The 11,817-nt window shown below is 41.7% G+C and overlaps 1 protein-coding gene across 1 annotated transcript; it reads left to right on the top strand.

The window, feature by feature from the left end:
- The first annotated feature begins 371 nt into the window (after positions 1-371).
- hmgn6 (high mobility group nucleosome binding domain 6) lies at positions 372-3,975 on the top strand. The gene is made up of 6 exons (XM_088294127.1): positions 372-530; positions 1,486-1,512; positions 1,652-1,681; positions 2,800-2,847; positions 2,931-3,050; positions 3,128-3,975. Exons 1-6 carry the CDS (start codon positions 516-518, stop codon positions 3,173-3,175), a joined length of 288 nt encoding a protein of 95 aa, XP_088150253.1. The 5' UTR covers positions 372-515; the 3' UTR covers positions 3,176-3,975.
- Positions 3,976-11,817: the final 7,842 nt, after the last annotated feature.

Genomic DNA, 11,817 nt, shown 5'->3' with positions numbered 1-11,817 from the left:
CGCCATATTGGACTCAACGCGAATGCAGTTTACGACAAAGTCTCACTTTGTCGGCGAATCTTAGCTGAATCTGTTTTATGTAGAAAAATCAGTGGGAAAGCACGGCTTTTTTATTGCATGGTTTCACCAGTGGGGGCTCCAATACGGCGGGTTTTCCGTGATTCCCCCTCCCCTTGAACAATCACTACACACGTATTCAGCCAACATGTCCTCGAATCCTTTCATTCTCATAGGTGTCCTCCCATCTACCCCTGTAAGAAGAAGCCATTCGTGCAGACCCGCTAACCACCACCGGCTCCTAAATTCCAAGTGTTCCGCAGCCCCGAATGGCGCCACACGATTGGCTGGCGCAGCCGTCAATCTGCCGCTTAGCCGCACCCCTCCCCCCATTCAATCACTTGCCTCTCTGCTTCTGTGTGTTTACTACACTGGCGAGCATAGGACATACTCGTCTTCACATGCACTGAGAACAACTGTTTTTAGTTGTCTGCATTCAAACCTCCAAGAGATCAAACATGCCCAGGAGAAAGGTGAGTAATCTAAAAGAAATAACAAATACTTATACGACCAAGGGAGCGCGAATGCCATGCAAACGCTTGTGAGACATTCCTCTGAGACATTTCTTAATTATAACGCAATGTATGGTGTTTGGATGTCGTCGGTAATATTCCCCCGTTTTCTAAAAATAATGAGGATTTTTTTTGTGTGTTGGGGTGAATATTTTTTGGTGCCTATACGCTCGTTGTAACGGTGCAAGCCGCCGCTCTTCGTTATGCAGCTCGAAGTCTGTGGCTCCATGCAGTTAAAGCACAAGCAGCAGCAGCCATGCTTTGCAGCGCTTGTCCACCTTCGTCGGCGAGCCAACCGAGAACAAACGGCTCGCTTATCGTCGTTTGCTCGCCAAACCGCTCCAAAGTACCGCCAGAAAATACTACGGTGACTTTACTTTGCGTTTTGACCGCAAAATCCAACATTCGCCTTCGCGTTTGGATAAAATTATATATTTTCTCTCTTTGTTCGTAGTCCCAAATGGCTGCAGTGGCGCAGCTTTGCCTTCGGGTGGCGCCCGTGAGCTTGAGCGAGGTCCCCCCCCCTCCCTCTCTGAGACTCCCGCGCCAGCTTTCAAATCTGAGCTGCATGCATTGAAAGGGAGGCAGACATGGGGGAGTGAAGGGGACACGCGTGGCCTGGGCCCTCTAAATGTGTCCCCAGAGGCCCGCATGCTCAACTTCTTGCAGCCTGCCTTGCTAACCACGCTTTGCCGCCTTATTTCACTGCACTAAAATGTTTAAAGCCGCTCTATTTTTTACACTTTCATCTTTTGGGATGATTTGAAAAAGTTTTTTCAACACCTGTGTTGTTAACCATAATAAGTGCACAAGTCGTTTGGGGGCACTTTTCGCTACTTATAAATACGACTTAAGCATTTAATAATGTAATTTTCATGTTTCTGTGTTTGACTCTTGTTTTTTTTTTATTTTGCAGAGACAAGAAACGGAGGACAAGGAGGAGGTAAGTGATGAGAATGTGAAATAACACTTTACATACAAATTTACCCAAATAACTACACTTAAATATAATTTTACATTTGATACTTGCACACTGTCCCAGTATTACAAAGCAACATGATTAAAATAATGTTGTGTTTTAGCCCAAGAGGAGATCAGCCCGGTTATTAGAGGTAAGAAAACATAATTGTAAGTAACATGTTTGTATTAAATAGTTTGACAAATTCATATGAGATGCATAGCAATCAAATATATGCAGGCATATATTAGGTAAATGGTGAGTTCTTCATGTAAAACCTTTTCTTTTCTCTTTTTTTTTTAATTAAATTGAGTATTCATTGTTCATTTACAAATATCGTTCCAGTCAAAACACATACTTATAGACATTGAAACTGCTGGATTAAAAATTATCCAATGCGGGTTAAAACAACCCAGTGTGAGGAAAAACTTTATTTTTAACCCAGCAGTTTACAGGCTAATTGACTTTAGGCTTAGAAAGTTCATAAATAGTTCAGAAGTATCAACATTGTGTTTGAATCACATACATATGCTTGTAAGAGCAAAGCTGCCTCCTTTTCAAATAAAAAAAATCATTTTAATTAAATATGGTATACTTTTACAGTCAGAGAAAACTTTGAGACATTATTATAATGAAAGAAAGTTGCCAACATAGGTTGGTGCTTCCTATTTTTTAAATGCAGTATAATATGTAACCCCATTATGGTATGCGCGTATTGGGGTTGTGGCCTTAGTCAGCATTGTTTTTGCAGGTTCATTTATTAATTGAAATATCCATGCAATCATTATTTGTGGTTGCAGACATAATAGGACATTTTCAAATTTGATTCAAAAGTTCAGACATTATCGCGAACAAAACCAATATGATACTTGATGCACATACACAGGTGTCTTTTTAATAGATTTGTATTTAGTACTCCTAGATTTTGGCGAATTTTTAAAATGTAATCAGTCAAAACAACGTATTTTTTTCACAAATTCAAGGGATGCAATGATTGTCAGCCCTATCACACCATTTGCACAGATCATCATTTCCAAGCTCTTCTCATATTAGGCAACTTTACTTAAAGTAACCCAATATTTTAACCGTTTAGTGTTGCATATTGCAACAAGTTCAAAAATCCCTTGATTCATATCTTGATAGAATGAGAAACTAAGGTAGTAACTGCTTCTATAAAGAATGTATAAAAGAGCCTAATACTTAAATAGAATGTCTTGTCAATTAACAAAGAAAACTTGTTTGAGCCCTATTTAATTCCGTACCTGTCTGCAGAACCCGCCCACATCTAAGGTGGAACCAAAGGTTAAGAAGACGGCGAAGGTATGAGAAGCCAGCAGTGCACACAACCATCAAGCATTTTAACATGAGTCCAGGTAACTGCTTATTTTTCTGCCTTTTTCTAGAAAGAGAAGGCTGTGAATGACAAGAAGGAAGACAAGAAGACCAAGAAGACAAAGGAGAACGCTGACGCAGAGGCTAATGAGGAAAACCACTCTGAGAATGGCGAAGCCAAGACCAATGAGGTGAGCTGGCGCTTGGCTCTGGACTTTGAAAGTAAAGATGATGGTGCTGACCTTACTTGATATGTTCTGTCCCACAGGTGGAGGAAGCCCCCGAGGAGGCCAAGGAGGAGGCCAAGTCAGAGTAGCACCACGGCCCCAGCGTTCCTCTTCTACAAGCCCTCTCCTTGAATCTCCCCTCTCAAGTCTCTCACATGGTTTCCCTCCAAGGCGTATTGTTAACAGAGGAATATTTTTATCAATGATTTTATAAGTATCCGTACAGATTTTTAGCACAAAAAGCAAAGCTGATTATGGAGCACCTTGCAGATTTGCAGTGGTCATATCAAGTGTCTGCAAGCAAGACAACCACACTAAAATCTTTTTTAAATGGCATTTCGTGATTGTTCAAGCCTTGTTTGGTGTAGAAAGTGCCCCCTACCTGATTGGCTCTGTCGTAACTTGTGTATTCCTGTGTTTTTCCTCCCTCCACCTCCTCTGCAGAGTAGACCCTTCTCTCCCACAGTTCAGCTTCCTATCCATGTTTTATTAACGGTTCAGCCATGCCGTTGTGGCTGTTTCTTTTAGATCTCTTAATGTGCAGTGACTTCCCTTTTGCTTGTGTCTCATGATCTTTTTTTCCTCATTGAAAATGTGTTTTTAAAATAATTACGCGCGTTGCCCATAAAGAAGAGGAAGACGAACATGCGAAACATTCCTGGAACAGTGATGCTCACGATCTGTGTCCAAGACGACTCTGCATTATGAGAAAGATGAAAAAAAAGCTTCTGCGTCATCCACGCTGTCATGTCAGCTTTTTTTTTCCAAACGGTTGTTTTTTTTAAAAATAATTTGAATTTGGAAATCACTCACAAACGCAGGTGTCTGGTCCCGCTCTTATGTTCTGAAATTCTCTTAATAAAAACAAGTCCTGGGAATTTTCCTCAAAGCATCGTGTCTGGAGATAGTTTTTAAAAATTGTATTTTAACAAGAGATTAATATGAATGAATGAAATGTTTCTAACATTCAGCACATGAAAGTATAAAAAAAGAGGTTCTACACAAATAATGATGCCTTGTTAATGATTTTAGCCGAATCAAGATTGTGCATCCTGGCAACACTTGTGACTTGGGAATGTCAGCATCTCTTTGTAGAACACTTCCATTAGCTTTGTGTAGCCCCGGTTTGACATAACCACCCTGGTTGACTGAATATTGCCTTCACATGTTCATGTACAACTCTGCATGAATCCCTGTATGCGTATCATGACCTAGATTCACTATTATATTATTTCTATACAATCAGGTTCCATATTTATCTCAGCCTCTCCTGAGACCTACATGCAAGCAGATTCATGAAAAATGCATGGTGTTGTTAGGCTAATCCACTCGTGAGGTTTATTGCCTTTTTCCCCCAACCCACACCAAAATTCATGAGTCCTTTAAGCATGGTTGTTCATAGACATTTTCAGAATAGTGTTCTAATTATATGGGGCACATTTGCTAATGCTCACCTCTAAATTGAATATTTTAAAATGGGATTTAGAAATATAGCTCTCTCTCTCTCTCTCTCTCTCTCTCTCTCGCTCTTTATTTCAGTCTCTCCCTCGCTATCAGAGGCCGCAATAGCTGCAAACCCAACCATGATTCGCGGCTAGTATCCTCCAAAGCAAATGCGTCATAATCGCTTTAGCTTCCTGCTCGTCGTCTATTTTGCGGAGCAGAAGCAGCTTCTCTGAGCCAGCCAGTCATGGCCGAGCAATGGACTCCATTTTGTGGACGTTTCCCGAGGGGTGTTGTTGTTCCAACTATCTGCCACTAGATGGCGATTTTGCCTCACTCAACAAACAAATAGCGGCTCTAATACTTGAACTTAAATTGGCCTTATTTAAATTAGTTTATTTTAAAAAATAGAAATGTATCAGACCCTTCCCTGAGCTATTACCTTATCATGGTGGAGGGGTTTGTGTGTCTCAATGTTCCGAGGATCCGAGGAGCTCTATTCAGCTGCAGGGTCACCCAGGGCAAACATGTTACAGGTGAAGAACCACTCAAAGTATCGGTCAGAAACACCAAAATGCACCGGGAGCCCCTATGGATCCCGACATGGATGGCTTGATGGCGAGCACTGCATGGCCAGGCCTACACCCATGATGTGCGATCAGAATTACTGGATCATATCGGCAGCTGCGCCATCAACCAATCACTACCTGGCAGTGTGTTGGCTCTGATATAACTTGGCAGACCCAAACACATTGTCAGGGTCTGCCGAGAACATCTGGAAATGTCCCCTGTCAGGCGTTTCAACACCCATACCTTGGCAGAACTTTGACCACACCGTGGGGTTGACAGGGGACATTGAGTCAGAGTGGGTCATGTTCTGTGGCTCCATTGTTAAACTGGCCGACAGGATCATAGACCGTAAAGATGGTCAGTGTCTGTCGTGTGCCAATCACCTTTTTGGAATGTGTGACAACTGAGAAAGCTGACGGGTTCTTGCAAGCTAAGTGGGATGTAGCTTTGGTGGTTGCTGAAGCTATGGAGAATGACATCCGGACATCTTTGAGGAATTTCTGGTCAACCACCCGGCCTCCCAGGAGGGGGAAGTAGTGCACCATTAACAAAATGTGTAGTTGGGATGGGGTGCTCAACTCAGGATGTTGTGAGGCAGTGGGAAAACTGTTCGAAGACATGTTCAATGCCACTGAAACACCTTTCTGAACGAGAGAGAGAGAAATGCTTGAAGCAGGCTCTTCTATCTCTGAAGTGGAAGTAAACAAAGTGGTTACGAATCTCCGATGGTTTCCATGCACGGGTCTGGATGAGGACTGCCCAGACTTTCTAAAGCAAGGGTTCCCAAGTCTGATATATCATAAAAGAAAAAAAGTTTGGAATTTGTGTCTGGTTGATCAATTGCCTCGTTCTTCATTCGGGTCGCAACTGCCTAGTTTCCCCATTCTTTTACTGCAATCTGACCCATTGTGCAGCTCATGATGCCTTCTCCTTCCCTCTTTCTTCCACGCACTTTCTCAAATGCTCAGAACTTTATTTATTCCTAAAGTAGTTTTATATTCACAATTCATTGAAAAGACTGAGTTACATAACATTTTACAGTGCACCCCTGCTATTCGTAGAGAATAGGGAGTGAGCCGGCCTGCGGATAGCAAAAATCTATGTATAATTGATGATTATTCAAATGCAATGTGATTTTTTTTATTTTTATTTCTTTTTACTGAGAGCGCTAGGATGCATCGTTCACTTGTTCAGTGTCTTTGTTGTGATTGTGTTTAATGGGGGCTCGGGAGGGCTGCATATCCTCACCGGATATGGAGTGTAATAGATGCCGCAATAAGTTGGATACGTGCAAGACAGTGCAAAAGTGGATGTGAAGATGGAGTTAACTCTTTGTACGTGGAATGTCAAAGGGGTGAATGAGCCTGTAAAAGGGGAAAAGTACTGTCGCACGTCAAGGCGCTCAAAGATTCAGATTGTTTGTTTACAAAGGACTCATTTGAAAAATGAGTCCTTAGATATATAAATGGGTGAGCCAATTGACCCACTCGAAGTTTTCTGCAAAAGCCAAAGGGCTGGCCGTACTGACAGTGGGGTTTGCGCTAAAAATAAAGATAGAAACATTTCTCACAATCCCATGCGGACAACCATAGTTGTAAGCTGCTTTGCCTTTTTATTGCGAACGCAGGTACGTTTTTGAGTGTAAAGATCAAGACTAGTTTAGGCAACGTTTTCAGTGGACTTTGATGTGGACTTTAGTGGACTTAAACAAGAATTGGGAGGGGTTGCTGTTGGTGTTGTGGTACACTCGCCTCACTTGTGTGCGGGCAGCATAAGATTCACGCTCAGTGACTATATATAGAGAGAGAGAGATAGAGATAGAGAGATAGATATAGATATAGATGTAGATGGATATTTATATTAGGTTTGGTGTCACTGTTGGGTGGGTTGCAGCATTTGACTCAGCTGTTCATTTGAACGTGCTTCTCGAGTGCTCTTGGATTGATACACTTGCTGCGACATTGAGTGTTATAATAATGCCAAGAGAGTAAAAGATGTGTTTCTTTCGGATTCTGAAGATGCACCAGGGCCCGGAGACAGAAGACATGTCTAATCCATGACAAGCAAAGTGGCTGAGTAACATCTCCCAAGCGGACCTCCATTGCCAAACCACAATTTGGGCAGTGTGTGCAGTGATCCCTTTGTGGGCAGTAAATTTGTTTACTGTTTAAATTGTAGTGATAAGAGACTATAGTTAAAAAAAAAGGTGTAATATTAAATGATATCTAACTGCAATCCATTCATGGTTTGGATTCACAAGATAGCTAGCTAGTAAAAGTTAGCCAAAATCTAATATCTTGAGGTAAAACCCAATTGCTGCTACTCATAGAAGGTAATAATAGCAAATTGTTTGCTGCTGAATTGGGATGGAATAAACAGAGATGCGCATTTTGTCCTTGGGACAGAACTGTCCTATTTTTTCCAGACCTTTAATCGTCTCTAAGTGGGTCATATATAATTTGTGTATAAAATTCAAATATTTGCAGTCAGTACAGAATGAAATTTTCTAATGCCTCTGCGTGTACTGGCTAACTGGTAGCATCTGAGAGAGCGAGAGCAACAGAGAGAGACAGAGAGAGAGAGAGAGAGACAGAGAGAGAGAGAGAGAGAGAGAGAGAGAGAGAGAGAGAGAGAGAGAGAGAGAGCGAGAGAGAGACACCACGGTGACTAACAGAAACGATACGGGCGGCTGTGTGAAGAAACAATTGAGAGTCAAAATTTGCATTTTAACTGAAGTTTAATTCGCATAAAATGCAATCAAGTGCTACCTCTACATTGTGACCTCGGTCCGAGCACATCTGTACCTTGTGCAACAACAAAAGTCTGTGTGAAATTTTCTGGTATGCTCTGTAACTATGGCTCCGTTCTGCATTGTTTGGGGGTTAAAAAGCATTTCCCGGTGCTTAAAATATAGGTAATACCTCATTTAATGACGTGGTGACCCATGGCTATTTGTCCAAAGCGGCTACTGTATGTAAAAATATTTTTTTTATGGCTAAATTTAGCGATTGAAGCTTTTATCTGTTGTGTTTTGTGGATGTGAATGGGAAATTAGTCAGCTTATCTGCTTTAAATAATGTTTATTAATGATGAAAGCTCTGCTGTTAGCATCCCGTCATGCATGGATGTATTTTTTTTTTGTGCGTGTGGGTGGAGGGCGTGGGGTGCTACAGAGTGTTAAATGCAAGGACGGAAGCGCTTTAAAAAGACGGGGACGCAGAACGATTATTCTATGAACAAGGACGGTGGGACGAGGACGGAAGTGACAGCAAAATGGAGTATAGCGTCCATCTCTAGGAATAAAACCTCAGTTGATAAAGAATATGACATCCCATTCAGTCTTTCACTGTCACAAGTCACCAGATAGCCAAGTGTGATACCATCACAACAAGCCAAATGCAGCTTTCAAGTTGACAACTAACGGTACAATACTTTCCGCTTATTGGGCGATGCAGCAATTTGTGCACGCCTGCCAAACTTTTGTTTTGACCAATCAAGCCAGCTGATGAAAATGTTGTCACCGGCATGCACCTTGTTTTGACTAGCAGAGTCCTGTCATCTCGATGATTGGCACAGATTGCATCATGATGTTGCGTGATAGTTGTCGTTTTTGTCATTTAAATAGGCGGATATATAACATGATGTTGATTTGTGAATCAAGCTGGAAGTCAACCAAGAAAATGTTTCGTAATAGTTGCTCACCCCACCCTCAAACACACTGTTGTTTTGTGATTGGTCTGCATCATTCAAACAAATGCTTGGGACAAGATGGATTCTCAGGATTTTGTGAACTCACAAAAATGCGGTACTTAAGCTTCCAGACAAGGTTAACAGCATCTTGTTTTAAAATTAGCTTATTTTTTATAACTTTTTAATGTAAGTGTGAACAGTTGTTTGTCTATGCTGTAGGCGCCCTGTTCATTGTTCTGCTGTTTTCTGGTGTCTATTGTGTTAGTATCATTAATTTGTATTTTAACTTACTGTTTTCACAGTAGGGCGGCATGGTGGTCAACTGGTTAACACGTCTACCTCACAGTGCAGAGATTGTGGCTTCACATCTGCCTCTGGCCTTCCTGTGTGAGATTTGCATTTTCTCCCCGCGCCTGCGTGGGTTTTTTCCGGGTACTCTTGTTTCCTCTCACATTCCAAAGACATGCATGGTTGATTGAACACTTGAGATTGTCCCTAGTTGTCACTGTGACTGTGAATGTGAATGGCTGTTTGTCTATGTGCATGTTTGCTGCTCTCTTGAGGACAAGTGGCTTGGATGATGGATGGATAGATGTTTTCACTGTCTTTGTTCTTGAATTATTGCTACCTTGTGTTTTACTCTGTGCTTTGTTGCAGCTGAAACTGTTATGAAATGCGCTAAACAGATAAAGTTCTATTGTATTGTGTTGTATTGTATTGTATTAGCTGGTGACCAATCCACAGTGTGGTCTGTCTCTCAAACTAAGTTAGCTGGGATAGGTTCCAGCTCTCTTGTGACTCTAATGAGAACAAACAGTATACAAAATGGATGGGTGAATTTCTACTCAGTAGCCTGTTTATGAATTAGAGTTTTATGATTCTGTATACTGATAAATCTGCTGTGGGTGTTGAATTCCACGCGTCATTTAACCATCTTAAAGCAATATCTATTTGATGATACTTTTCTATTGACTTCATATTCACCCAGACAGTTCGATTAAGAGATACTCATGCAGAGGCTGTTTATCTCATGTGTTCTCCATTGTATCTTTTATTAGGAGGAATTATGTGCATTGATCAAACAGAGGCGCAGTGCTAACATTTTTTCTTTAGCACTTGAATGCATTCTTTCATCTGCAAAACCTTTTTGATGTCTCACAGTTCCAACACATGCATCGACCAGTCTGTTCATTCTGTCTGTCTGTCACTAGACACTAGAAAAAAACACGCATGCACACACACCCTCAGACACACCCACACACACACACACGCGCACAGTTTCATAACTACTGTACATTATCACATACATAAACTGGTCAAGCTGGTTCCTTTGAATTGTGTAAACGTTTGTTTGTGTGTGAACCAGTGAGTGCAGTGGCAGCTACAAATCATGTGGGGGAGCTGGTGAGCACCATTAACACACACGCGATGAGCAAAAATCCTGTGGTATGGGCCTGAGCTAAAAAATTGACAGGAACATTATGTGCAGCCCCTGAGCTGTTTTTTAGTAGTTTTCCTCATGGGGACCAGGTTTTCTGTCCCCATACCGCAACTGGTCCCCATGACGTGACTGTGTAAACAATTTTTTGTCCCCACAACCACACGAAAACCAGTGCACACACGCGCCCACACGTTCACACAAGCAAACACACACAAACAAACTTTGCTCTGTTCCACATGCTCAGGTTTATCTGTGGGAGCACTTTTGCCAAATTCAAGAAAATCACATGGGACATTTAAGCCTTGAAATCTACACCCATGTCCTATTTAACTCTTGGGTTGGTGACTAAAATAGTCTTATTTTTCTTTTTTCAAACATGTAAATGTCCTTCTCTGTCATGCCACGCATTTTCAGCCTGTGTCCTGCCCACCCCCACTGTGCACTTAATTATGGTCATGGCTTTGCACACACAAGGAGGGGAGGGTGAGAGTGGGTAACTGAGTTTGAACACACCTTCTTCTACGTAAAACATGAAGATGACCTTTCATGAGGAAGCGATTTAAATGATGTCTTGTCATCACCAGGGATACCAACGAGTGGATGAACATCTACTGTGGAAAAAAAACGTCACAATTTAGCAAATGCGGAGAGGGTAACACAAACAATAGAAAAGAGGACAGTGTACACACACATGCAGCCATCGGGTGCAGGAGTCAAAGTGCCCTCCCTCCATACACAACCGTAGTGATGCTTGAAATGAACAGATGTTTATTGGCAGTGGTCTTTAATGTGGTTTTCTTAGAGGATGTTATCTGTCTATCTTAAAATATTTATGCTGATACGATCTGGTTTACCCGTGAAAGCTGTCTGTGCTCCACTGGATTAAACGAGTGAGTGACTAGGAAATGAATAGGAGGGCAGGAGGAAGAAGGTTTACAGAAAGAGAGGAGGTGAGCATTAAGGATGGCATCAAAAATAAAATAGGATAGCCTTCAAAAAAATGTTCAGGGAGAGAAAAGCTGGATGCAGATGGGATTCTATTCTCTGCGCATGCAGGCAAGATGGAAATGAGTGGGAGTCTGTGACGTCAATCAGTGTAGGCATAAACACACAAACACACGCACACACACACACACAGAAACTTCCCTCGTCATTGAGTCCCATCGTAAATGACTCTTCAGTCCAAACACCAGAAGTGCTCCACAGATTATTGGAACATCATCCCAAAGAGACACAACATCAATGAAACTCAAACACTGACGTACCAGTTTCAATTGTCAGATTCCTGCTCTCAGCCTCTCATTCGCAGAATTGTACATAACATGTGTTGTACAGCAGGCCTATCTTGATTTTACGCCATTTCGAGTGTCATAGTTAATAGTTCAAACAACAGTTTTACTTTTTCTCATGCTGACTATTAGAAAGGATATGTTGTGTTGCACTTTGTGGAAAGAATGTTTGAGTTGCGTTTGCCATTAGTTGTGAGTGCAGTGAGGAAGCTGTTCCTTTTCTCATAATGGATTTAACATACAGTACTTAGAGATGCCAATACTTGTGGCGGATGGTCAATTGAGGGAGCTCGGGTGC

Source organism: Idiotropiscis lumnitzeri, chromosome 4 (genome assembly GCF_059441095.1).
Source record: "Idiotropiscis lumnitzeri isolate Australia: NSW breed Sydney's pygmy pipehorse chromosome 4, RoL_Ilum_1.0, whole genome shotgun sequence".
In the NCBI taxonomy this organism is placed as follows: domain Eukaryota; kingdom Metazoa; phylum Chordata; class Actinopteri; order Syngnathiformes; family Syngnathidae; genus Idiotropiscis; species Idiotropiscis lumnitzeri.
This window is presented reverse-complemented; position numbering and strand designations above follow the sequence as displayed.

Bases quoted from the DNA above. Each gene is read 5' to 3' on its own strand.
- hmgn6 (XM_088294127.1), top strand. The intron at 1,513-1,651 runs GTAAGTGATGAG...GTTGTGTTTTAG, and splicing joins AAACGGAGGACAAGGAGGAG to CCCAAGAGGAGATCAGCCCG. The intron at 2,848-2,930 runs GTATGAGAAGCC...GCCTTTTTCTAG, and splicing joins AGGTTAAGAAGACGGCGAAG to AAAGAGAAGGCTGTGAATGA.